The sequence below is a fragment of the Gracilinanus agilis genome, chromosome 1 (assembly GCF_016433145.1).
Source record: "Gracilinanus agilis isolate LMUSP501 chromosome 1, AgileGrace, whole genome shotgun sequence".
Lineage (NCBI taxonomy): Eukaryota > Metazoa > Chordata > Mammalia > Didelphimorphia > Didelphidae > Gracilinanus > Gracilinanus agilis.
Window position 1 is genome coordinate 784,035,553 of NC_058130.1, and position 25,965 is coordinate 784,061,517.

Here is a 25,965-nt window from a genome sequence, read left to right on the forward strand (position 1 = left end):
AAAATGTAAATATGCAAATTAAATGTAAATAAGTAAATTTAGAAATCTGTTTAGGTGGGTGGAGGGAGGAAATAGCAAATTGGATCAATTTACCCTTCATAAAACAAACTCCCAAGATGTACCATTGTTTTAAAGTAGTCATAAATCTTCCATAATTCTCTTTATGACATGCAAGAAGTTCTTGGGCAAATAGGGAGAGCGTTGTGCCTTACTTGGGTCTTCAGGTTCTAGAGCTCTAGCTTTGCTATTTACTAATAGTGTGCCTTTGTCTGAGGTTCTTTACTCCTCTAGCCTCTCTTTCTGCCCAGGACATTCTTTTTGGAGACCTCAGTGGTGTTGAATCCTAGCTTTAGAGGCAGAGGTGAGGTCTGGGGCTGGATGACCTGACTCTTCTACTCACTGTCCCCCAACGGTCATCTCTGAGCCCATTTCCTCGGCTATCTTGAGGATCAAATGAGATCATGGAAGATGCTTTTTGTCCTGTCAGTTTTAGTTGTGGCTTCTTTTAAAATTGAGAAGGCCTTCCCTTTATAATAGCTAATTTCCCTAGCCCTTTAGAGTTTGCAGAGTCCTTTCCAGAGATTATCTCATTATGAGGTAAGTGTTAGCAGTATGATCCCATTCTGACAGATGAGGTAACTGAGGTTCAAGGTTGTGAAGTCATTTTCCCATGGGCCCAGAGCTAATTCAGTGTCAAAGGCAGATTAGAACTAAAGATTTTCTGACTTCCGGTACAGTGCCTCAGTCATCCTTGGGTCACCTTTTCCCCTTTGGGCAGAAGCCAGCCTGTTTTATACCTTGAATCAAGGCCTTTGGCCCATGTTTGCCCTGATTTTCCCCAGCCAGGCTCTTCATCCTCCTTGCTGATCAGTGGTGGGAAGAATGAGTGAGATGTGTCAGCTGCCTGTGGAATTAACTTCTTAGCATGAAGTTTTTTCTAGAAAACACATATGCAGCTACCACCTGTTTTCAGAAATGCCCCTCTCCAGCCACTCTCCCCCAGCCCCAAAGTGCTCCTTGAGTGTTTTTACCTTTTGCAAAAGTTGGGAAGCATCAGTTCTGGGGTTTGTGGTTCAGGCCCTCATTCTCTCTTGTTTTTCCTGCTTCGGACTCTCTCCAAAACTCAGCCTTGGCCCCAGGACTCCCTGATCAAGAGCCTTCAGCTTCACATTTAGAACCCTTCAGAGGCTGGCTGCAGTTTATTCCCCATGACTCCCCATTCACCCAGGCTATCTCCAGAGCCAAACTGGCTTCTTGACTGCTGCCTGAACTCCATATTTTATATTTTTTATCTCCTTGTCTCTATAGCTTCTTCCAGATTCCACTTTGGTGCATCGTGCATATGCCTCAGATTGCTGGGATTTATATACCTAGTCAGCAGATGTGCCAGGCACAGGAGATACAAGTATGAAACAATCCCTGCTTGCTTAGAGCCCCTCCTGCCAACAGAATGGAAGCTCTTTGAGGGCAGGAGATGTTTTTTGTTTTGTTTTTGTCTAGCATAATGCTTGGCACTCGGTAGGTGCTCCATAAATGTTTATTGAGTTGGACTCTGACTTTTGGCTTGAACTTCATTCTGAACTTGCAGCAGCCCGGTTGTCTGAGTTGAATGGAGTTATTCAAGGATGGAGATACGTATCCCTCCCCCATTTTCTTTGCGTGTTCCTGATAGCAGATGTTGCTTCAAGTTCGTGGTACCCATCAGTAGAGTGTACGTGGCGCACAGCAGCCCAGGCAGTAGGCTTCTGGTGCATGCTTAGTACTGTTGTTTGAGGACACCATCCAGAAGGGAGAACCTACAAATGCAGTGTCAGAGCATGAGGATTACTGAAGAAGAGAGGGGATGAAAATGAGAAGTGTAAAGAGATGTACTAGCATTAGCTTTGACAGGCATCCTCAGATAGCATGGTAGAGCCTTCCGAATACATGATCTACACATCACTTGGCTCTGTGACGTGAGTACAGATGCAGCTCTTTTACAGATGAGGAAACAAATGGGCCTGGAGAGAAGGCCCAGCAGTGATTCCCATGTCAGAGATGGAGAGACCTCATTGTCTGATGGTCCAGCACTGACGGGGCCCAGCCTGAGAGAAATGGGGGAGAACGGGAGGAAGAAGTGATAGGAAGGGATGGGGTGGGGGGAAGCAGCTGGTAGAATGCCAGTTGGTGTTTGCATGGTACTTTACAGGAATAATAATGATGCCAGCCAGCTAGTAGCTAGCATTCTGTAGTTCCTACTGTGAATCAGGCTTTGAGTCGAGCTCTTTACAAATAGGATCTCTTTGGACCTTACAACAACCCTGGGAGGTAGGGACTCTTATTAATTACTCCCATTTTACAGATGAGGAAACTCAGATAGGCAGAGATTCCAGGACTTGCCCAGGGTCACACAGCCAATAAGTACCTAAGGCTGGATTTAAATTCAGGTCTAAACACTTACAAACCATTTCCATCTTCTCTTGGCTCCTTTGAGCCTTCTAACTCTGCTTCGTTTGGGTGAGTAATATAGTTTTGATCCTTCTTTTGTAAATGAGGAGAACCTGACTTTCAGAGAGCTGGCACTTGCCTAAGGTCAGCACCAGGAAGGGCAGAATCAGGTTCTCTGCCATCAACCCTCCTATTCTCTCCATGCCTCAAGAAGAGGAAACAATAACAACAGAGGAGAGGGGTTGCCAGGGATACCAGGGAAAGTGGAGATGGAGAGAGATTGCTGAAGCTGGGAGAGAAATCTGTGGGAATACACAGATTTGTCCACTCCAGTTTTCCCCAGTTTTCTTGGTCTGATTAGATCATTGACCTGGAGTGCTGGCTGCTCTTTGGATTGTCCTAATGCTTCTATCTTGTGCAATTTCTCCCAGGGACAGTCACATCTGCCCACCAGGGAAGGGTTAATTACCACTTGGGTTCTCTGGAGGGGAGCCAGAGCAGTATTGTCTGGGAGGCCCATCTGAGCAGGCCAGCCAGGAACTGACTAGACTAGGCAGAATTCTTCTCTGAGACTGACATGGCTGAGCAGGACTCTTCTCGGCTCAAGCAGTTTCAACAAAGAGCATGGCTCCTGTTTTATGCTTTTTTGTTTTTGGCTTCAGAGGAACATTTTCTCCTAGTGGCCCTATAGAGGCTACCCTGGAGCTCCGTTTAGAATTGACATTGAAGGTATCTTTGGAAATGAGGGAAGCTAGGAGAACGTTATACACAGCCACAGAATTAGTGCTGGAAGAATAAGCTGTGAATGTCACCTCCAGAAAGGGAAATATGAAAGACTTCATTTATATGTACATGTTGGTAACGCTTGACGATATATCTTTTGGGGTGGGGAGGTGCTAGGACACTAGTGGATGGCATTTATTATGTGGATATGAAGAAAAGTAAGCCAAACGTGTAAGAGATTTGTGATTTCATTCGTGCATCATCTTTTTCTTTGTATATGGAAATGCTTGTTTCATTTGGTTTTGTAAATTTTAGAATAAAAAGTAAATTTAAAAAAAAGTATCTTTTGTCACATAATTGACTTTGCTACTAATAGCAATGCAGCAATCCAGAACGATTCAGTGGGACTTATGGGAAAGAATGTTATTCACATCTAGAGAAAGAACTGTGGGAGTAGAAATCCAGAAGAAAACATGTGATTTATCACTTGTTTATATGAGTATGTGATTTGGAATTTTGGTTTTAAAGGATTACTCTTTTACAAAAATGAATAATATGGAAATGGGTTTGAATTATAATATATATACATGTAAACCAGTGGAATTGCTTGTCAGCTCCAGGAGGGGGAGGGAGAAGGGGAGGGAGAAAACATGAATCACGGAAAAAAATTAAAAATAAAAAATTTAATACCAAAAAAAAGTCTCTTTGGTATCTTTGTCAGTGGGAGCATTTACAGGATACCTTGAAAGCTCCTTCAGTCCCTCCATTTCCCCGTTCCATTCAAATCTTGAAATTGTACTTTCATTTGGTTATTTTTTTTATGGAATGTTGTAAAGGAGAACAAATAGAAGACCGAGTCAGCCCAGCACAGACCTAGAGACTTGTCCCATTTGGGGTTTTCTTGGAAAACACAGTGGACATAGTATGATTTTTAAAAATTTAAATTCTCAACTTAAACTTCTACAAAACATTTCTATATGCAAAGTAAAAAGAAGAAAGGTTATTATAAAACCATGACTGTCTTGTACAATTTGCTTTGTTTTAAAGTAGAGAACTCAACAGGTTTCTTTCCAAGCTGTCCTGCTTGTTTCTTCCTCATTTGTGCTCTTTTAAAAAAATGTGTCATTGGCCTGCTTATTTTTTTTTTTTTGAGGTTAGGTAACATAATTATGTTATTACCATTACTAATACTGCTAGCTCCTCCTTCCTACCTATTAGAGCCATCTCCAATTGGAATTAACTTCCTCAGGAGGTAATGGACAGCAGGAATCCCAAACGAAAGAGAAGCCTATATTTATTTCTGAACACGTGAACCTTTCTGCTGGTGGATGGGGTAGAATTCAACATAGGCTATTCTTGCACAGACCCAAACCCCAGTCAGGAACATGTGGAGCTCAGACCGAGGGGAGCAACAATTGGACATTGCCCCAGATCAGACCACTTTGGGAGCACTGGAAAGTTGTAGGTCCCCCGCCTGAGATTTGGGAATAATACAACATTCAGTTCCTCAAGAAAGCAACCATGGGACGGGCCCAGGCCTTCCTTTCAGAAGTGATGCAGAGCCCAGCCCTAAGTCCAAAGTCAGGAAGTAGGCTAGAAAGAGTGAATGATGCCTTATTGAGCTGTTCTGGTTAATGGATATTCAAGGCATGCACACAGAAAGGAATGACCCTCAGATTCTAGAAGCAAAGCCTCAGAGAAAGCACAGCCTGAGCCCAGACTCATTGAGGAGTCCTAGAAGAGATGCGTCAAGAGCTTTTAAAAAAGGGTTACAGGGGCAGCTGGGTAGCTCAGTGGATTGAGAGCCAGGCCTAGAGACGGGAGGTCCTGGGTTCAAATCCGGCCTCAGACACTTCCCAGCTGTGTGACCCTGGGCAAGTCACTTGACCCCTATTGCCCACCCTTACCACTCTTCCACCTATGAGACAATACACCGAAGTACAAGGGTTTAAAAAAAAAAAGGGTTACAGAATGGTTTTATGCAAGGGAATAGATTCCCCTGGCCCCCCACTCCAGCCTAAGTTAGATGGCCTGTCAGGTAAAGACCTAGAGGTAGCTGGTGTCACTGAGATCCCTTCCAACACTGATATTCCGGGATTCCTGGCTCTAGCAGGGGCAACTAGGAGTCATAATGGATGGAATTCTGCTGGCCTTGGGAGGCTGGAAGGACCAAGTTCGAGTCCTCCCTCAGATATCTGTTAGCTCTGTGACTCTGAGCAGTGGCCCCATTACCTGTTTTTGGTTTCAGTTTCTCCCCCTCTATAAAATGGAGATTGTAATAGTGCCTAACTCACAGAGTGATCTTGAGGATCAAATGATACAAACATAGATGAATGTGTGTTTATATTAAAACACTTTTAATAACTGTTATTTCCCACTATTGCTACCTGTATGATCTTGTGCAAATCATTAACTTCCATGCCTGATTCCTCACCTGTAAAATGGGGACAACAATATTGGCACTCCCTGTCTCCCTGGGGCCAGGGAATAAGCACGCAATTCTCTTACCTCCTACTGTGTGCCAGGTACTAAGCTAAGGCTTTACAACTAGTATCCCATTTAATAACAACATAGATGTAAAGCTCTGTGTAACTGGAATCAAGTCAAGTAAGTGTTAAGTGCCTCTGTGCTCTCAAGCCTTATGTTGGGGATACCAGACCAAAAATAAAACAGCCCCTGCCCTGGTGGAGCTGACATTGTATAGGGCAGAAAACCAGTGTTTGGAGGGATTGCTTTCAACCTTTCTGATTATTATCTCTAGTGACCTAGCCAGAACAGTGCTGAGTTAGGTACAGAGTAAGTACCTCCCATGTGCCAGGCACTGGGCTACGCCTTGAACCTGGTGGTACAAAAAGAGGCAAAACACTGTCTTTGCCTTTAAGGAGCTCACCGTCAAATGCAGGAGATGACGAGCAAACAGATCTGTACAAACATGCTGTATACGGGTTAGATCGGAAATTACAAAGAGAAAGTTCTAAAAAGAGAGATTGGGAAAGGCTTCCTATAGAAAATGAGGTTTTAGCTGGGCCTTGAAACTAGGGAAGGCAGTCAGTGGAGTTGAGGCGGGACACCATTCCAGGCATGGAAGACAGAGAAAATGCCCAGAGCTGAGGGAGGATGAAATGTCTTGTTCCTGCAACGAGGAGACTAGTGTTATTGGATGGAAGAGTATATGGTGGGGAGTGAGGTGTAAGGAGCCTGGAAAGGGAGGAGGTGGCCAGGTTAGAGCATTCTGAATTTGCTCCTGCAGGTCACTGGAGCTTATTAAAAGGATGATTGGATCTGAACTTTAGGAAAATCAATTTAGTGGCAGAAGGGAAGATGGTCAGGAGTGGGGAGAGACTTGAGGCAGTCATACTCCCTAGCAGGAAGGTGGAAGCATCAGAGGAGAGAAGTGGAGGATATATTGGGAGATGTTATGAAATGAGATCAAAACCCGCCTTGGCACCAGCTTGGAAATGGGAGAGTGAGAGATAGTGAGAACTCCAGGATGATGCCTAGATCATGAACTAAGGGACTGGGAGAATCCCACATATGAATATAGGGATGTGAACTAGACCCGAGGAGAATTTGGTATTGAGATTGGAGGTGGTAGGCTCAAGAAAGACCTTGTAGGAAGTGCTTGAGTTCAAGGGAAACGAGGGGTAAGAGAGGCAGAGATAAGGAGAGGATGCATTCTGGGGAGCCTGGGAGGAATACACTGCTTGTTCAAAGGCTTGAGATAAAAGCTGAGTGCAGAAAGGCAAGAAGGCTGGTTTGACCAAATTATGGTGTAGGAAGAGAGCTAAGGGAGTTGGGAATGATAGGCTACAGCTTGCTTTTAAAGGGATTTTTCAAAGCTTTTCAACAAAGGGGTTCAAATCTGATTCTAGCGGTGATAGAAAATCACTGGATTCTACTGAGTAGGGGAATAAGATGGTTAGACCTCTAATATCCATTTGACAAATTTGGAGGTTGGAGGCTTGAGGCAGGGAGTCCAGTTAGGAGGTTATTAAAACCGTCTCTGACAGAGGTGATGGGGTGGTAGAGTGACTGTGTAAACAGATGAAAAGTGCTGTGTAAATGTGGGCTGTCTTTATTATTGTCCAGGATCCTAAATTTCTTTTAAACATTAGTACTTCCAGGTGGTTCAGCGGATAGGCTTAAGATGAAGAAGACTCCTTTTCCCGAGTTCAAATCTGGCCTCAGACACTAGGTGGATAACCTTGGGCAAGTCACTTCACCCTGTTTGCCTCAGTTTCCTCATTGTTAAAATGAGCTGGAGAAGGAAATGGCAAACCACTCCAGTATCTCTGCTGAGAAAACCCCAATGGGGTCACGAAGAGTTGGACACAACTAAAATGATTAAACAACATCCTGATTCTAGGCCCAGCACTCTATTCACAGTGCCATCTAGCTGCCTCAATTATAATCAATAATAGTAGTCATAAAGAATTTTACAAGGAGAGAAAGTATGGTGTAGTGGGTTGAAGTGCTGGCCTTAGAGCACCAAGAACTTGGATTCTAGGCCTGCCTCTGGCAGAACCCAGATAAGTTACTGAACCTCAGGATTCAAGGTCAGTGGTGTCAAACTCAAAAATGAGGACCACCAAACAGTATGGAAGGATCCCTGCGGGGGCCACATATTGACCAAGAAAACCACATATTCATATTATATATATGTGTGTGTGTGTGTTTTATTGGATTTTTGTTTATTTTGTTAAGTATTTCCCATTTACATTATAATTTAGTTTAGACTGCACTAGAGAGTATCATGGGCACGTGGCATGTTTGTCACAGGTCCAATCTTTACCCTGCATTGTTTTAGTAATATAGCGAGGCCAGCCAGACCTCCCTGCCATCTCCCGCCCCCCATGTTTTATTTTCTTCATCTGGAAAAGGAAGGTTTTGGATTTAGTGACTTCTAAAATTATGTGATCTATGATTTGGACCCCAGTTAAATGAGCCTCTCAGTTCTTTAAGGAATTCTGGGTTTCTTTTATTTGAGAACCAAATTGCAAGGAATACATTTTCTTTTAAATCAGTTTGGTAGAATTATCTACCTACTTATTTTTGGAACATTAATTTGGATCAGTCAAACTGGCTGAATGTCTAAGACAAGTTAATTTTTATCTGTAAAGTACTGTACTGTACAGTTTTCTATTCAGATAATTAAAGTTCACAAAAATGGAGAGCTTTAAGAACAGCAGCTTAATGGCTTCTCTAAAAATAACCCATTCACAGTTGATAGGTAGCATTTTAATAGTTTAAAAATGCATACAGCATATGGCACTTAGACATTTCTAGATGGCATCCATTTTATTTAGACCAACTTTAACAACAGATTTTTACTGACCATCTACTCTGAGGATTGTCTATAGAGTAAAGATAGCTAGAAGAATCCAAGGGAGTCATCTTGTCCTTCCCTGGAGTCACTGTGAGAAACTGTTTGCTTGCTGCAGTGTTGCTACCATTGCTCAGAAACGTGTTTGGAACTTCCATTTAGAAATTGCTCTCAAACTCTTTATCTTTATTTACAACTCATTTTCTTTTGAAACCAGAATGCCTCACTCACCAATTCAGTTATTAAGCACTTACTCAGGGGTTTCAAAGATCTCACCTGGTTCTAAATCTGGACACTGTAGTGCCTGCCCTCAGACAGCTTAAAATCTAACGGAGGAGGCCTAGGACTCCTAAGCACAAGGAGTTTGATACCACTTGGCCTTCCTAATTTTTTCCTTTCTGAAGACGATTTAGAAGACAAGTTCTAAATTGGTTTTGAGCAACAATGACAGAAAGTTCTGGTCAGAAAATGGTCAGAAAATTCCTGGGTCCTGCTAAGCTCACCATGAGCTCACCTGTTCACCCTTTTTGCTGAGAATCCTGAGGATTTCCAATTTGATTCTCTCCCTGCAATCCCCCATCAGATGTCTCTATTTTCAAGTGTCTTCTCTACTGGGCTTCCAGGCTCTGCTTCCTTCTCAAGGTTAATCCCTCTGCTGGCGCTCTTAACCCCATGCCTCCCACCTCCCCTTAGCTATCGTTATATCAGGCATTTTATTTGCTTCCTTCTAAACCTCCAATTTCCAATCTCTTCCCCTCTACTGGCTCTTTTCTTTCTGTCTACAGACGTGCTCAGTTCCTTGTTCAGAATTAACTTTCACTAAAACCTGCCCACCCCTTTAAGCTACCATCCCATTCTTCTCTTTTACCACAAGATTTCTTGAAACACTGATCTGCTCTCATTGGCTCTTCTTCCTCACCTTTTTAAGGTTCAATCTTTTCAGTCTAGATTTTGATTATAAAGTTGCACCAAGACTTTTCTAGAGCAGAGGTCAGAGTGCTTCCTAATTTGGCAAATCCAATGTTTTTTTCAGTGTTTATTATTTTTGATCTTCTAGAAATATCTGGCACTGTTGACTACCTTCTCATTTAAAAAAAATGCTTAGACTACGTGTCCATGTTTCAGCATTCACTGCCGAATGCAGCAGCTATTCCCTGGCCAAACCCATTACTGAGTAGCATAAACGCTCTGATCTCTGTTTCCATCCTGGATTGGTTCAAACCCTGTCCTCCTCCATCCCCTCTTTGGCTGCCTCCCTACTCCTGTGAGCTTCCTATTTTTGGTGCTGGATTTTGTAGAGATGCTGAGTGGGCTTGGACCTATTGTAGCTCCACCAGTAGCAGCCTTTCTGGTCCCAAGGATTATGGGTGTGCCATATCACCGTAGCAACAACTACCTTGTCTTTCTTGGCATTCTCTCTTCATTTCGAAGCCTCCCATGACATTATACCATGACGGTTCTTGGCCTGCATTCCTGGGAATCCCCCTCTCAGATTCTCTCTCCTCCATGGGTTTTTTGTGACTCTCCTTAGGCTCCCACCTGTCTGACTGATTGTTCTAAGCCTCCTCTTAGGATCACCTTTTAGGCCCTGCTCTCTAGCCATGAGTTGTGTCATGCCCCTCTTTGCCCTTCCCAGCTGTTTCCAAACCACTCTGCTTGAAACTGGGCCGTTCTCCTCCTTCCCTTCCCACTGCAATCCATAGACTCTGGCCTGGGTATAGACCTGCCTCCCCTCCCCCCCCCTTCTATTTCCACCTTCTTCCTCTATTAGCAGGTAAGCTACCTGAGGGAGAGACTCTCTTCCTTGTTCATATTTGCATCTCCTGGGCTTAGCACAGCACCTGGTGCATAATAAATGGCAATAATGAATTCTTTATCATCCATTCATTAATTCACTTGTCAGAGAGTCAGTTCCTTGAAGGAAATTCAGGAGATGAGGAGGGGATGCATTTTAGTCCTTGGGCCATCTCCGCAGAGCCTTGTGTGAGGAGCAGTAGTAGACTGGTGTGGAATCGGTATTTTACCCTAGAGATAATAGGGAGCTGCTGCAGTAGCATCCCCACTTTTGGAAGATGACTTTGGCAGTCATGTTGATGGATTCGAGTGGGGAGAGACTTGAGGCAGCCATGCCTGGGTCTCCATTAGAAGGATCTCGCTTTAGCACGCGGGCCTGAAGAGAAAGGGCTGGCTGTAAGAAAAGCTGTAGAGATGAACCCAAGGTTTAGTAACTGGATGTGTGGGGCAAGTCAGAAGAGGGAGTTGGAGCTGGCACGAGGTAGCCATGACAGACATAGGAAGTTCAGGGAGGGGCAGCTTTTGAGGGAAAGATGACAAGTTCTGTTATAGACATTGAGTAGGAGCCTTTCAGCCTGACTCTTCCTATAGGCAGCTGATGCTGAGGACCTGGAGATCTGGCAAGATTAGGACTGAATATCTAGATCAATGAGTCATCTTCTTCGAGATGGTAATGAAGCCTTGAGAGCTGCTGAGAATGTAGAGAGAGAAGAGGGCCCCCGCCTTTGGGCACCTCCATGTTTAGGGGGACCAAGAACAGGATTCTGAGAAAGATTCTGGTCATCGAGAGGAGAGGGAAGAACAAGAGAAAGCAATGTTGGGAAAGCCCAGAGAAGGGAGTCCAGAGATGGTCAGCAGAAGGGCAAGAAGGATGAGGGCTGAGAATAGTTCCTTTGGTTTGGCAATGAAGATGTCGGGCATTTTGGACAGAGCTATTTCTGGTGAATGATGAGATGGGAAGCCATATTCTTGGACCCGTGTCTTGGCAGACTTTGAGAGGAAGCTGACATACAGAAGCTCCCCTCTTTGGTCACATTACATGTTAGTCGGACTCGACTCAGTAAAAATAGTGAATTTTTTTTTTTAGCCCTCACCTTCTGTCCTAGAATCAATACTGTGTATTGGCTCCCAGGCAGAAGAGTGGTGAGGGTGGGCAATGGGGGTCAAGTGACTTGCCCAGGGTCACACAGCTGGGAAGTGTCTGAGGTCAGATTTGAACCCAGGACCTCCCGTCTCTGGGCCTGACTCTCACTCCACTGAGCTACCCAGCTGCCCCCTAAACAGTGAATTCTGAAATAAGGAAGATGAACAGTCTGAGCCTAGTGAATGCATGAAAAGACTTCCTGGGTGCCAAACACAGTGCTGAGTGCTGGGAATAGAAAGAGAAAAGCAGACTGAGGAACTCAGGGAGTCAATTGACAGACCCACCCAGACTTCATAAGGAAATGTGACTGTGGTGTAGCTAACAAGGCCCAGGGGTCCTGAGAGTATATCAGCTTAGGAGGCAGAGCAATGGTAGGCCTTGTGGTTGTGGTCCTCCAGCTCACTGAATGGAATAGAGTTGGTGGCTTCATTCTCATTCAAATCAGGGGAGCAGTTGAGCAACTTAGATGGTTCTGGACAAGGGAGAAGATTATGGGAGAGAGCAATGGGGGCTCTGGTGGTGGTGCCTCCTACCTGTCCAGGAAAGAGGGAGGGAGTAAAAGAAAGCATGGGGTGGAGTGTGCCTCCACTATCCCAGATGGGTTTTGGGTGATTTGGCCTGGGGAGAGGAAGGCAGGAGGGAAAGGGACTCCTGGGGGGAATGGCAGGTTTTTCTATCTGCTTTCTTAGATGGTTCTGGGTGGCCTGACCTAAGGGAGGAGAGTCTTCCTGCCTCGTGCATCTGGCTTTTTTATTCTTTCCTGCACATAGTAGGTGCACACACTCCTTTGATTAGGCTGTGTGCTCCCTGCTTGGAATGTACTTTATTTTTTAGACAACTAGGACATATTTGAGGTCAGATTTGAACCCAGGTCCTTCTGACTCCAGGGCCTGGTGCTTTATCCACTGGACCATCTTACTGCCTCTTAGAATCTCTGGTGTCCTTTCAAGGTCAGTGAGTACAGTTACCACCTTTTACATGAAGCCTGCCTTGGACCCCCTAGCTGCTGGTCTGTCCGTCTGTCTGTCTCCCCACCTCCACCCCCAACGCCCCCTTTAAGTCTCTTGGCTAGATTATCAGCAACTTGAGGGCAGGAGTTGTTTTACTTTTGTCTTTGTATCCTTGGCATGTGGGCACATCATGCTGATTGGGATAATCAGTGGTTTTCTGCTCTCCCAGGATGGAGCTGTTCTAGATCTGAATTTGAACCTCGTGTTTGACCTCTTGCCCAGAGGCTTAGTCACAGGCTTTCAGGGAGCCCTTATCTTGGTCCTCTGTGGCAAGAAGGCATTGTCAGTCTCATAGCAAGAGAAAGAATCAGGTGTCCTGACCAGGGTCTGGCCATGTGCTTCTAGCTGCCCAGGGAGAGTGGCCTCTGAAAGAACTCCTGGGACCCTATGTGCGAGGACACAGGAGAAGGCTGGCAAAGGTCTCGAGGGCCCTGAGGTCCCCGGAAGAGTGGGTGGAGTGGGAGGGTCGCTAGACTGGGGGCTCCCTGGGGGCTGAGCAATAACTGTTACTGGTCCCTGGGATAAGAGGAGTCCTCAGGGAGAAGAGCGAGGGACACTTGGAATCTGGCCTTCCTGACTCGGCCTCTTCCTGCCTTTCCTTCTTTCCTTCTTCCCTGACTCGGTGACCTTGGTCTCCTGGCTATTCCTCGTGCAAAATGCCGTTTTTCCATCTCTAAGCTTTTGCGCTGGCGGTGCCCCACACCTGGAATCCTTTCCTTCCTGGCGCCCCTTATAACATGAGCATCTCTCTTGATTCTTTCTAATTTAGCTTTTCTACAGCTGTTTTCTACAGTTGTTTGCCTGTTGTCTCCCGTTAGCCTGGGAGCTTCTTGAGGGCAAGTACTGTCTTTGCCCTTTCTTTGTGTCCCCAGCCCTTGGCAGTGGCTGCCTGGCGCTTAGTATCTGCTTAAGAAACATGACTGACTGACAGGATAGAGAGCTCGCCTCACAGCCAGGAAGACCTGGGCTCAAAATCTTTCCCTGATCACCCAGGGACTGTGTGATCCTGGGCAGGTCACTGCTTGAAGCAATTCTGCAGGACTGTAAGTTGGAGAAACGGTTTGTGGCGCTATCAGTTGCAGAGGAGGCATTGACCTGTATAAGTAAAGGATGTTTTCCTCACCTGGGAGTTCCCCGTACCAGGGGAATCTCAGATCTCTTCCAGCCTCTCTACAGCCTCCTTGCTTCTTCCTCTTCCCATCCCAGTGGATACTTTTCAGGCCCCATTTTTGTCTTTTCCTTGCCTTCCCTTACTGTATTCCTCATATCTGGAATGGCTTTCCAAAGCCATCATATTTTCAGTAATGGACATTTCTGACTTTCTCCCCGTAGCTAGTCTTGACCTCACTGAGTTGGGAGGGCAGAGCCTTGGCAAAACCTAAAGCCACCCCCTTTGTCCAGATGGGGGTCGATGGCATATCTGAGTCTTTGCCCCATTACTCAGGAATCTGTATCTGTTCTCCCCCTCTCTAGCCCTAGCCCCGTGCACACGGCCTTGAATGGAGCAGATGTTTCCCAAGTCCAGGTTGGCGAGTTGTATAGTACAGAGTTTCAGACCAGAGTGTTGTTCCTGTCGTTTGAGTCCAGCGGGCTGCATGTCTGATGATTGTAGCCCTGCTAGGGACAGTAGGGCGAGTCCATGGGGGGCGGAGGTCACAGGACAATGGCAGCTTTTTTCTAACAAGTGGACGTGTCCTTAGAAGACCCAGTTCTCTAGGACTTTACTTTGTTGGAAATGATTTTGTTCTTTCTGGGCGGTTTACCCATGAGAGTAAAAGGCTTCAGAGCCTGGGCTGAGGCATGACTGAGACCTTGGGTTGTGAAGAGGAAGGCATCATGGCGCCTGGAATGAAGAAAGGATCAGAGGACCTGTCTGCCCTGTTGAGAGGAGAGAAATATTTCTTAAAGACGATAGAGGGGGAAATGTGTATCAGTTATACCAAAGCAAGTCACTTTCTAACTCTTGCTGCTGGGTTTTGATGGAAACATAAAGGAATGTCGATGATTTGTGTGGGGCTGTTTTGTTTCCTGCAACTTTGCTAAAGTTATTAATTATTTCTGCCAGCTTTTTAGTTGAATTTCTCGGATTCTCTCGGTATACCATCATGCCATCTGCAAAACATGATGGTTTAGTCTCCTCATTGGCTACTTTAATCCCTTCTATTTCTTTTTCTTTTCTAATTGCTACTGCTAGTATTCTTGTACAATATTAAATAGTAGTGGTGAGATTGGGCATCCCTGCTTCCCTCCGGAGCTTATTATCAAAGCAAGTCAGCAGCATCTATTAAGCATACCAGGAACTGTGCTAAGCCCCACGGCCACAAATAGTAGCCGAAGAAAGGCTGGCCTTGCCCCCAAAAAGCCTTTTAAAGGAAGCTGAGGGGACCAAGGGAAAGGGAATGGCAACAAGGGCCTTGGAAGATATTTTTAATTCTATACAAATGAAAACAACACAGCCAAGACTTTTTTAAATGTGGGAGAAACATTTTGTGTCAAATAGAGCCAATACAATTTTTAAATCAAAAAAGGTAAAGAACTGATAAAATATTTGGTGACCAGAGCCATTTCCTTACAGATTCAAAAGAATCACCAGCCTTTTTTGTTGCTCTGTGCTATGTAACTCAGACCGCTTACCCACATGCTTTTTTCATGTCATTCCTATCACAGACACCCCCCCTTTTTTATTTAGAATATTTCCCATGGTTACATGATTCATGATCCCTCCCCTTTCCTCCCCCCTCCCCCCCCAATCCAACAAGCAGTTCCACTGGGTTTTACATGTGTCATTGTTCAAAACCTGTTTTCGCATCACAGACACTTTTATAGGTCAGTGTCTGCCCATTCAGCAGGAGCATTTGTGTAATGCTGCGCTGGCCATTGTGGCAGCAGGAGAACTCGATGTGCCAAACGGCACATTGGCTTATTATGGCCTGGGAAGTGCAAGTGGTTTGAGGCCTCCCTCGATTTCAGCTCTTTGTTTTGTCACTCCAACAGTTGTGACCGATAGCAGTTTGAAGTTTTTGGTTGCTCGTGCTGCTCGTGATTACAGGAGGGCTTGGCATTGAGCAGACTCAGTCACGACTCCCATCATGACGTTGGGTCTTTTTCATTTTGAATAATTCTTAAGACTTTGGGGGTGGGGGAGTTACGGTGATCGTAGATTGTATTGGGACTTAAGTGCAATAGATAATAGCTGGAATCCTTAACGGGTTGTCTTGTTTCCAGAGCATTTTACCTAGTCATTTGTATTTTTTAGCAAGTTCCCCACAAGAGCCCTGTTATTCCCATTTAGAGCTGGGAAAACTGAGGCCATGGCCTCAGAGCTGCTGAATCTTTGAGGCAGTCAGCCTTCACACCCCCAGTTTGCCTATGAAGTGGCCTTTCAAGCCACTCTGCTCTGTAGTCACCCATGGCCTCCCTGCCCATCTTCACACAGCTGCCACAGGGGTCTTCCTTTGTCAGTGGCCCTCCTCCGCTTAGTAAACTCCAGTGAGGGCCCTCTTTACTACCTCTAGGACACAACGGACTTCAGATTAAGGGCTTTTCCCATTGCCTTACCCTCCCCAACCTCCCCTCCCCCCAATTGGGCTGTCTAGCCTCTTTCCATATTTCATTCCTTCTCCTTCTCAATGGTCCAGACAAATCAGCCATTCCATTCCTCCTCCAGAGAGAATCCTCTCCTCATCTCTCCTCTCTTGTGTCCTGTGGAGTGAGTAGAACCTGCCCGACCAGTTAACCTTCATAAGGGACAGCCGGGGGCATAATGGATGTATTGGGGTCAGGAAGACATCCTGCCTCAGACAGCCCTTCCCATGGAGCCAGCCCATTCTGCTTAGGGGCAGCTGGTCATTAGAAGGCTTTCCCTTTAGTTGAATTGAAATCTGCCTCCTCAGGACTTCTACCCATTGCTTTGACTTCTCTCTGGAGCCACGTAGAATAAGTCCATCCCCCCTTTCACACTGGCCCATCAATCAGCAATCATGTCTTTTTTCAACAGGTATTTATGAAGTTCTTACTCATGATAACCCCCACAGGACATTGGCCCTCCTTTCTCAGTGACTTCAGTGCTTGGCTCAGTACCTGCCTGCCCCCCTGTAGCTTCTGCTGTTATACCAGAAAACTGCAGATACTCTTATTTCCTATTTCCTCAGCCTGCTCTGGGCTTAGAAGTATACTTAGGCCTCTCCTCCATCACCCATCCACCCAGGAATGGCAGTGCCCGGAATCTGGCCATCCCCCACCAGTGTTCAGGAATTGTGAAGTTTCATTACCTGATTTTTTTTAGTCGTTCCACCTCTTTTGGTGCAGGACTATCCTTAAAGCTGCCCTTTTTCATCACCCTGAGCCCCAGACTCTTACCGTCCCCCCAGCCATCACACTTGCCCCACATTCTCTTCTCTTGCTTCCTTTGCTCCCTTATGGCCTTCCATGCCTTTGCAGACCCCCACCTGGGATTACTCATACCAACTACCTCATTTGCTCCTATTCTTCTGGTGCTGAATAGAGCTTAGCGGCAGCACAAAACCCTGTTGGCCAGGTCCGCTGCCCGTTTATTATCTGATCTAAACTAGGCCTTTACTTGAGGCCCTGTGCAGAGGCAAGGTAGCTGGGGAGGAGGAGAAGGAGGAGTGTGGGCAAGCAAGGAATGAAAGAAGGGGAGCATAGCTGAGGCCCCTCCTGGTAGATTATTACAAGTGGGAAGGGAATCACTGATCATGAACAGAGCCTTCAGGCATAGCTACCCCCCTGGTGAAGGAACAAGGCCAGAGACTCCAGTGGGAGTGAACTGAGCACAATCATGCTGAGGAAGCCAGTACTCTCCAAGTTTGACAGAAAAAAGAAACTGAGATGTATAGAAGTTTAAAATACCAGCCATAGTTGTGTGAATGTCGAAGCCAAGATTCAAACCCAGGTCTCTGTACCCCAAGAGTAGTACTCTTGCCCAGCATAAGAAGATACAGCCCTCCTCCCTAATGAGTTTATAATCTAATGCAATTCACTTCCAGCTCTGATTCTACAAATATAATTCAGAAGTGAAAGAACCTCCAGATTTCCGTGGCAGGGCCACTCCTTCCATCAATACAGATCATATTTCTTACTTGCCTTTCTATGTGGTCTCTTGTGAGTGGTGAGAACCTTAGCTGATGAGCTTATATTCTTGGCCTGACTATTGTTTGAGTTTAATATATTCTCCCTTTAGTCTCATGGCCTGATTTGAACAAGCCCCTGAGAGATGGATGATGTTTGCTCTTGGAGAAGTTACAGGTCAACAGAAGCATTTTTTTTCTAGACAGAGACCAATGTATTGATATTGAAGGAATTTGAGAGAGAAGGCAGTATTGCCATTTTTATCCTTGTTTGGTCATTTCAGTCTTATCTGACTTTTCGTGGCCCTATTTGGGGTTTTCTTGGTAAAGTTATTGGAGTGGTTTGCCATTGCCTTCTCTGGCTCATTTTATGGGTGAAGAAACTGAGGTTTACAGGGCTAAATGACTTGCCCAGGGTCATGCAGCTAGTAAGTGTCTGAGGCTGGATTTGAACTCAGGAAGATGGGTCTGGTCTCCTGACTCCAGGCCTGGTGCCACCTAGCTGCCCCTAATGTTGGTAACTGGCTGCAGTCATCACTAGGCAAGTAGCATTGACACTGCAGCTAAAGAAATGAGTGTGAGTTGCTGTTCCTGCTGATATCATGGCTGCTTCTGTGGCTGTTTCCAGTGGGGCTCAGGCTTGTTTGTCACAGGCTGGGTGACACCTCCTGAGTGAAGGCAGCCTGATTGCTCCCTCTGGTGAAAGTGAATCTTCTTTTGGCCCAGGCCTTACTTGATGTTGTTGGGATAATCTTGTGGAAGCTTAGATTGTTCTGTTCTGGCTGCAGAAGGTTAACTTTTCTGTTCTTTCTCTTGCTCTTCTGCTCTGTTCTCTTCCCACCCCCATCCTGACTTGACTTCCAGGTGATTTTTTTTCTTGTCAAGGCTCTAGTATTGCTGCCTTGAGAATGAATGAAATAGGCCCAATCACTTGAGCATCCAAATAGGATCCTTCTCTGATTCTTGACCAGGCCCTGGAGACCAAGTGGGCATCTGACCAGCATCATCCCAATGAACAATTCCTTCCTCTGAACCTTTTCCCAGATAAAGTGTTGGGTTGGGAAGCTAACTGGTAAGAAGTCCAGATCCCCTTCCCCAGCAGATTGCCTCCTCTGTCTTTTCCATTGCCTCACTTATATTCAACCTCTCCCTGCCTTCTGACTACTTCCCTTGTGTCTACAATCATGCCCATAGCTCCCCCATCAGCATTCACTTCCACCTCCATCCCCATTAGCTTCTCCTCTGTGGCTAAATTCTGAGAAGGCTCCTTCTCTTCTTAGCTCTCTGCAGGCTGGCTTCTGATCGCCTCCAATTGCATTGTTCTCTCCAAAGTTTCTTTTATTGCCCTACTCAGAACAATGGCTTTTTCTCAGCCCTCATCCTCCTTGATGTCTCTCTGCAGCCTGTGACCCCAGCAGTCACCTTCTTCCTCTTCAGATTCTTCTCTCTAGGTTTATGGGGCAGCCCTGGTTCCCCTCCTGGTTCCTTTGCACTCTTTGACAACTCCTTCTCCATCTCTTTTTGCCGCATCTTCACCCAGGCCACACCTACTAACTGGGTGTCCCACAGGGCTTACTCATGCTGTTCTAAGAGCCTCCGTGGCCTCCACATTGCCAGTATCTCCCTTCTGCAGTGTCCACGTAGTTGGCAAATAGCTAATCCATGAACACAAGAGAGAAGCTTTAGTGGCCGCCACTTGCCTCTAGCATAAAATACGAATCCCCTTCCTTGGCATTCAGCTTGGCTTTTAACTAATCTTTCCAGGCTGATGTCACATGATTTGCATCCAATGTCCATCCCTTCTCTGGCAGGACACGAGTAGCATTTTTATCATCAGAGCCCTGGAAACGTGGTTGAGCATCACATTGATTATAGGGGTCTTAAGACTTTTCAAAATTCACTTTTAACTGTGGAAGTAGGAACACAGAAGAAAAACAACTGCTTGATCACATGGTTCAATGGGGATATGATTGGGGATGTATAATCTAAACGATCACCCCAGTGCAAATATTAACAATATGGAAATAGATCTTGATCAATGACACATGTAAAACCCAGTGGAACTGCTTGTTGGCTATGGGAGAGGGGTGAGGGGAGGGGAGAGAAAGAACATGAATCATGTGACCATGGGAAAATACCCTAAATTAATTAATTAATTAAAGAGTTCAAGTTTAAAAACAAAAAACCTTTCGCTTTTACAGTGTGGTGGTTAAGGAAATGTATTGTTCTGCTGGCTGCTGATCAGATTTGTAGATGAGACAAAGCCAGTGTGGGAGATGACTGTCAGGATATAAAAAGATTTTGACAGGTTAGGACAATGGGTCAGATCCAATTAGGTGAGATTTAGTGGAGATACATGGAAAGTTCTATACTTGGTTCTGTGCAAGGATAGGCTGAATGACCTCAGCAGAGTTGTTTAGCCTGAAAAAGAGATGACTTGGGGAGAAAAGAAACCGTGGCAGCAGTCTGGAGGACTGGCCTATGGAAGAAGAGTTAGTCATGCTTTACTTGGCCTGAGGGATCAGAATTAGGAGCAGGGATGCTGCCAAGAGCAGGATTTAGACTTGGTGTGTGGGAAAAAACTTCCTAACAGAGCCATCCAGAAATGGAATGGGGCTCACTTTGGGGGCAAATAGGATATATGACTTCTTGAAGCCACCGTAGAAGGGCTTGTTCTTGGTCAGGTGCTGGTTGGATTCTTATGTTTTATGAAGTTGCTTCATTCGGAGATTCTGTGAATTGACTTATGGGAACAAGGGGCTATTTGCTTCCTCCTCCTTTATCCCCTTCTTCTAGGGCTTAGGAGGAAAAGCTGACTTTTTCTGTAGACTTTCTATGACTCTAATGTAGATTGTAGCTGTGGTTGGAAGTCACTGCTCACCAACAATGTACATACGTGCCTTTCTGGTTTTGCTTTTTTTCTTGGAGGGCCAAAAAATTGATCTAATACAAATTTATAAGAGCAAGATCTAACCCCTGATGGTGCCATGATGTGGTGGGTGGAGCAATGCATGTGGAGTCAGGAAAATCAAGATCAGCATCCTTCCTCTCGCTTTTACTGGTTAGGTGACTGGCAAATGATGTCATTTCTCTGTTCCTCAGTCCCCCTCTGTGCAGTGAGTATAACAATGTCTGGTGTACCCATTTTCTATCAGAATCGCCTTTTTCAGGAATCTACTGTGATTTTTAAATGCAGCATTTATATGTAAAGTATTTCTCAAACTCTAAATAAATATAATTGTTAATTATTTTTAATAAAGAAGAAAAACTATTACTATCTATTTGAAAATTGGTTGGATATCAGTCAGAAATACAAAGTAAAATAACTCTTGGATAACACCACAAGCCCAGTAAAGTTAAAAACAGTAAAATACATTTTAAAATGCAGGACTTGGGTGGGGAGGAATGAGTCAATCTCTTCTGCTAGGGGAACGCTAATCTGGAATGATCTTTTTGTAAAGCCCCATGACAGTGTGCAGTGAATGATTCAGAAGTGCTCTTGCCTTTACCCCAGTGCTACTGCTCTGAGCCTATACCAACTGTATTATTAAAGGGAAACAAAGATGTATCTGTCTGTATATTCCCAAGAAGACTATTTATGAGACCTAACCTCAATCTCTTCCTGTCAAGTGAAGCAGGAAAGAGCCTTGCATTTTTCAGATTCTATCAAAATAGATAATAGTGAGTACTGATGAAAGGGTGCTATACCGTCTTGTCAGCCTTTGCAAGGAGTTGAGTTTGCTACTTTAATTTAGAATGGAATCTGGACTTGGAGATAGGACCTTTCTTAAAGCACAGCTGTGGTCCACTTCAGCTTCTCTTGCTAAAATCTTCACAGGCGCCCCATTGCCTATAAAGTCTATACTCCTAATGCTCATGTTCAAGGCTTTCCATCTGGCTTTTGCATCTCTTTTTTCACATTGCTTTCCAGCCAATCTGGATTACTCACTGACGTGCTTTTGTATCTTATCTCCATGCCTTTGCTCACGAGTATCTATCATGTCTGTTTTGAAATTCCCTCTTTCTCTGTTCCTCTACCTGTCTTCATGCTCCTCCATGAAATTGGTCTTAATGCTTCCCCCAGCAGGAAGTAGCCTCTCCTTGAAATGTTTCCTAGCATGTCATTGTTTGGATCTCTTCTAGTCATTTGGATATATTCATTCACCCAATTTTTCAGGTGTAGAGCGATGTCTTTTCTCTTCCACCAGACCATCAGCTCTTAGACAAGTGAGAGGATGTGTTATTTCTCTCCTCCTTCCTCTTAATAAATGCTTGAATTGAATTGACAAAATCAGATACTCTCAGAATGCAACCTTCTTTCCTGGACCTCAGAACTCATTTTCAACAAGAGCACAAGTGACGTGTGCCTTTGGGTTAGTTCTGGGTTAGAAGGACGTTGATCACTTTCTGGTTTGGGGAAGGATCTGAAAATCTCAGACCTGTTTTAGTTATGTTGGGAGAGGTGAACCTAACAAATCTTGGTACTACTTTGGGATGGGGATCTGAAAATGAATGATTTCCTGGGGCCCTTCCTTTTCAAACATTCTGTAATTCAGTATTGGCGTCATATTTCCAGGTATAATCACTTTCCTCCTGAATTCTGACAGGCCTGTGGTATACCTGTGTGGGTGGCCATGTTGGTTTTTAGGTTGACTTTGGCTGCTTGTGATTTTGGGCAGTAGAGTTAGCTTTGTGAGCGCACAGACTTGTGTTAGAAATAAATAAGAAGTTGTTTTTTGAAAGAAGTATTTTACAGCCTTTTTCAGCAGAAGAAATATTGGCATACTCCATTTCATTTTGGCCACTTTGTACCACCTTCTTTAGGTGATTGCCCACAATTCCATTTAAGAAATGACTAATGGGATTCTTATAGGAGAATATCTGTAGGAGAAAAAGATTTTTTTAAAGAAAAGCAATACTGTTATGGTTTTCTACAAACTGAACTCTCATCCTGGCAAAGATCTTCCACTAGGAGAAAGCTGCTTTTGTTCCAGACAACTATCCAAGATAGAAGAGAGTCACGAGTCAAGCAGTTTAGGAGTCAGAAAGCCTGACTTCTAATCCTAACCTCGCTGTTTATTCCCTGGGTATTTTGCCCACTCCAGGCAATCCCCCAGTCATCTTTCAAATCCATCTTACTCAAGCACAAATCTCACCATGTCACCTTCTGTCCAATAAACCCAAATGGCCCTGTTACCTCCAGGATCAATATAAAATCCTCTGTATGGCTTTTATGACCCTTTATAATCTGCCCCTCCCCTCCAGCTGGTGCCTGCCCACCCCAGTCTTCTCATACCTCAGACCCCACCAATACTCTTTGGTCCTGTGACACTGGCCTTCTTATTTCTCAGATAAGACCCTCCATCTCCAGGCATTTCTCTGTCCTCCCCATCTGAAATGCTCTTCCTCTTCCTCCTCTCTGCCTCCCAGCTTCCCTGGCTTCCTTCAAGTCCCAGCTCATATCTCCCCTTCAGCAGGAAGCCTTCTCGTTCTCTCTGTTGCTTACCTCCTGTTTAGCCTGCCCAGAACTTGTCTTGTACATGCTTGTTTGCATATAGTCTCCTTCATTAGATTATAACTTCTAAAGGACAAGGACCACCTGTTGGCATTCTCAGTGCCTGGCATGGAGTAGGAGCTGAATAAATCCTTGGTGTCTCACTGACGTTTCCTCTTTGGTCTTCAGTTTTGTACCCTCATAAAGTAAATTAGAGCAAGAAACTGTGAGAGCACCTTCCAGCTCCAGCATTCTGAGGGGTTAAAGCATTTCAAATAGAGACCAATGGACGGTGCTGGTGTGTGTGGTTAGGCGTCTTTCTTGGGGAACTGTGTACAGCAGTGATTCGCAAAGTGGGTGCCATCGCCCCCTGGTGGGTGCTGCAGTGATCTAGGGGAGTGATGATGGCCACAGGGGCATTTATCTTTCCTATTCATTGCTATTAAAATTAAAAAAAAATTTAATTTCCATGGAGCTAAGTAATATTTTTTCTGGAAAGGGGACGGGAGGCCAAAAAAGTTTGGAAACCCCTGCTGTATAGGGATGGCTGGTAGAAGGAGCCCTCGGGGAGTAGAGGGCCGTGTTTGAGGACACGTGGACTGGTAGAGTTGCCCCCATTTGTTTGAGGGATTGCTCTGGAGAGCTTCAAGGAAAGGCCAGTGAACCATTTATGGAGAATGGATTAATGAGCTCTCATTAGGGGGTCAATGACCATATCAGGTACTTAGGATTGGGACAAAAGCAAAGCAATCAGGGCCCTCAAGGAGCTTCCCTGTTCCTAGATAGTCCTGTACAGAGCACAAAAGGTAATAATTCCTGGGCTGGAGAGGCTCCCATTCTGTGCTGCCCTTTTGCCCTAGAGTGGATCGTCTTCGGGAATGACGGATGCCTGGGGGTGGCCCTGTTGGGCACTGTCCATGTCGCCCAGATGGGAGCTTTTTCTCCTCAGCTTATCCATGATCTGAGCGTCATGCTGGCCCGGGATGGGTTTCTCACATCACCTCTCTCTCTCTTTCAGTTCTGCGTATGACAACGTCAACAAGGTCCGTGTGGCCATCAAGAAAATCAGCCCCTTTGAGCACCAGACCTACTGCCAGCGGACACTGCGCGAAATCAAGATTTTGCTACGCTTCCGCCATGAGAACATCATTGGCATCAACGACATCATCCGGGCACCAGCCATCGAGCAGATGAAAGATGTGTATCCTTTGTCCCAAGGAAGGCAGCTTCGGCCGACCGCTCAGAATCCCCTCTCAATTTAGCCTTCTTTTTCTGGAAGGCTTCCTCATTCCTCTGAACTGCTCAGGGCTGATTCCTCCCAGAACAGTGAGGTCACGTTACCTTCATACACCATTAATTGCCTCACTGCTACCAACAGACGTGCTTCCCCGTAGTTTCCAGTCCTTCGTTACCACAAAAGGAGAGCCCACTTTCTGTCCTTGATTTCCTTGGGGTTTCTGGATTAAAGGATATGGGCATTTCAGGGCAGCGAGGTGGCTCCGTGCATAGAGAGCCAGGAGGTCCTGGGTTTATTTATATTTGGCCTCAGATACTTCCCAGCTGGGTGACCCGGGGCAAATTGCCTAACCATTACCTCTTTTTTGCCTTGGAACCAATACTTGGTATTGATTCTAAGAGAGAAGGTAAGGACTTTTTTTTTTTTTAATTAAAAATAAAGTGGGGGCATCTGGGTAGCTCAGTGGATTGAGAGCCAGACCTAGAGACGGGAGGTCCTGGGTTCAAATCTGACCTCAGCCACTTCTCAGCTTTGTGACCCTGGGCAAGTCACTTGACCCCCATTGCCTACCCTTACCACTCTTCTACCTTAGAGCCAATACACGGTATTGATTCTAAGGTGGAAGATAAGGGTTTAAGAAAAAAAAAATAAAGGATATGGATATTTTGCAACTGAGGCTCCACATAAAGGTGAGGTGACTTGCCTAGGGTCACACAGATAAGTGTCAGGTGCAGGGTTGGAACTGAGACCCTCGTCCTCTTCCTCCTCTTCTGCAGACTGGATATTGCTGATAGACAAAAGATGGAGGTTGGATCCTCTCCAGTGGTGGAATTCTTAGATTGGACTGACATAAAACAAAAGTGATGATCTAGTTTGGGGTGTCGCTGCTAGCCTCACTTCCCCCAGGCTGTTGTAGGAACTCCTTAGTGGGCTTCCCATCTCAGTTTCCATCCCAGGCAGCCTCCCTCAGGGTTGCCAGAGTGATTTCCCTAAAGCCTAGGCCTATCTCTGTCACTTCCTTCCCCCCAAAATTTCCCTGGCTCTCTCACCTCCCCGACCAAATCCCAGCTCCTTTGTCATTCGGGCCCTTCACGAGCAGGCCCAACCTGCCTGGCCAGCCTGTTTCTCTCCTCCCTGCAATGTGGCCTAGCCAGATTGGCTTTTAGACTGCTCCTCTGCGCAGCAGGCTCCTTCCAGGCCCTGCGCCTTTGCCCAGGCTGTCCCCCAAGCCAAGGATGCTTTCATGGATCAGTTGTGACACATCACTCCCGTCTGAATCCTTTCTTGTTCCCTCCAGCTGCTGCCACAGAGGCTGGTGTTAAAGTGGAGGGAGAGCACTTGGTCCTGGAGTCAAGAAACCCTAAATCCAGACACAGGCACTTACTACCTTTAGGACCCTGGATGAGTCACTTCACCTCTGTCTGCCTTGGTTTCCTCCTTGGTAAAATGGGAATATTAATAGCTCTGCCTTCCACGGTTGTGAGGATCCAATGAGATTCTCTTTGTAAAAAGCACTTAATTAGCCCAGTGCCCGGCGCTGGGAGATAATCAATAAATGCTTATCCCCTTTCCCCACATAAAGCCCAAGTGCAGATGGATACCACCTCCTTCACTTGAGAGTTCTCCTCCTCACCCTCCACTGAATATTTTCTGGCAGAACACCGGCTCCTTTCCAGCCTCTGTGACTCCAAGAACAGGCTGGCTCCCTTCTCTAATGGCCAGGTTC

At 45.5% G+C, this 25,965-nt stretch overlaps 1 protein-coding gene across 2 annotated transcripts in view; it reads left to right on the top strand.

Annotated features, from left to right (window-relative positions):
* The window catches only part of MAPK1 (mitogen-activated protein kinase 1), a 77,779-nt gene that overhangs the window by 29,522 nt on the left and 22,292 nt on the right, over window positions 1–25,965 (top strand). For both annotated transcript variants that reach the window (XM_044674716.1, XM_044674723.1), the window contains exon 2: window positions 24,021–24,203. In XM_044674716.1, coding sequence (XP_044530651.1) covers window positions 24,021–24,203 — 183 coding nt within the window. The remainder of the gene's footprint in view (window positions 1–24,020; window positions 24,204–25,965) is intronic.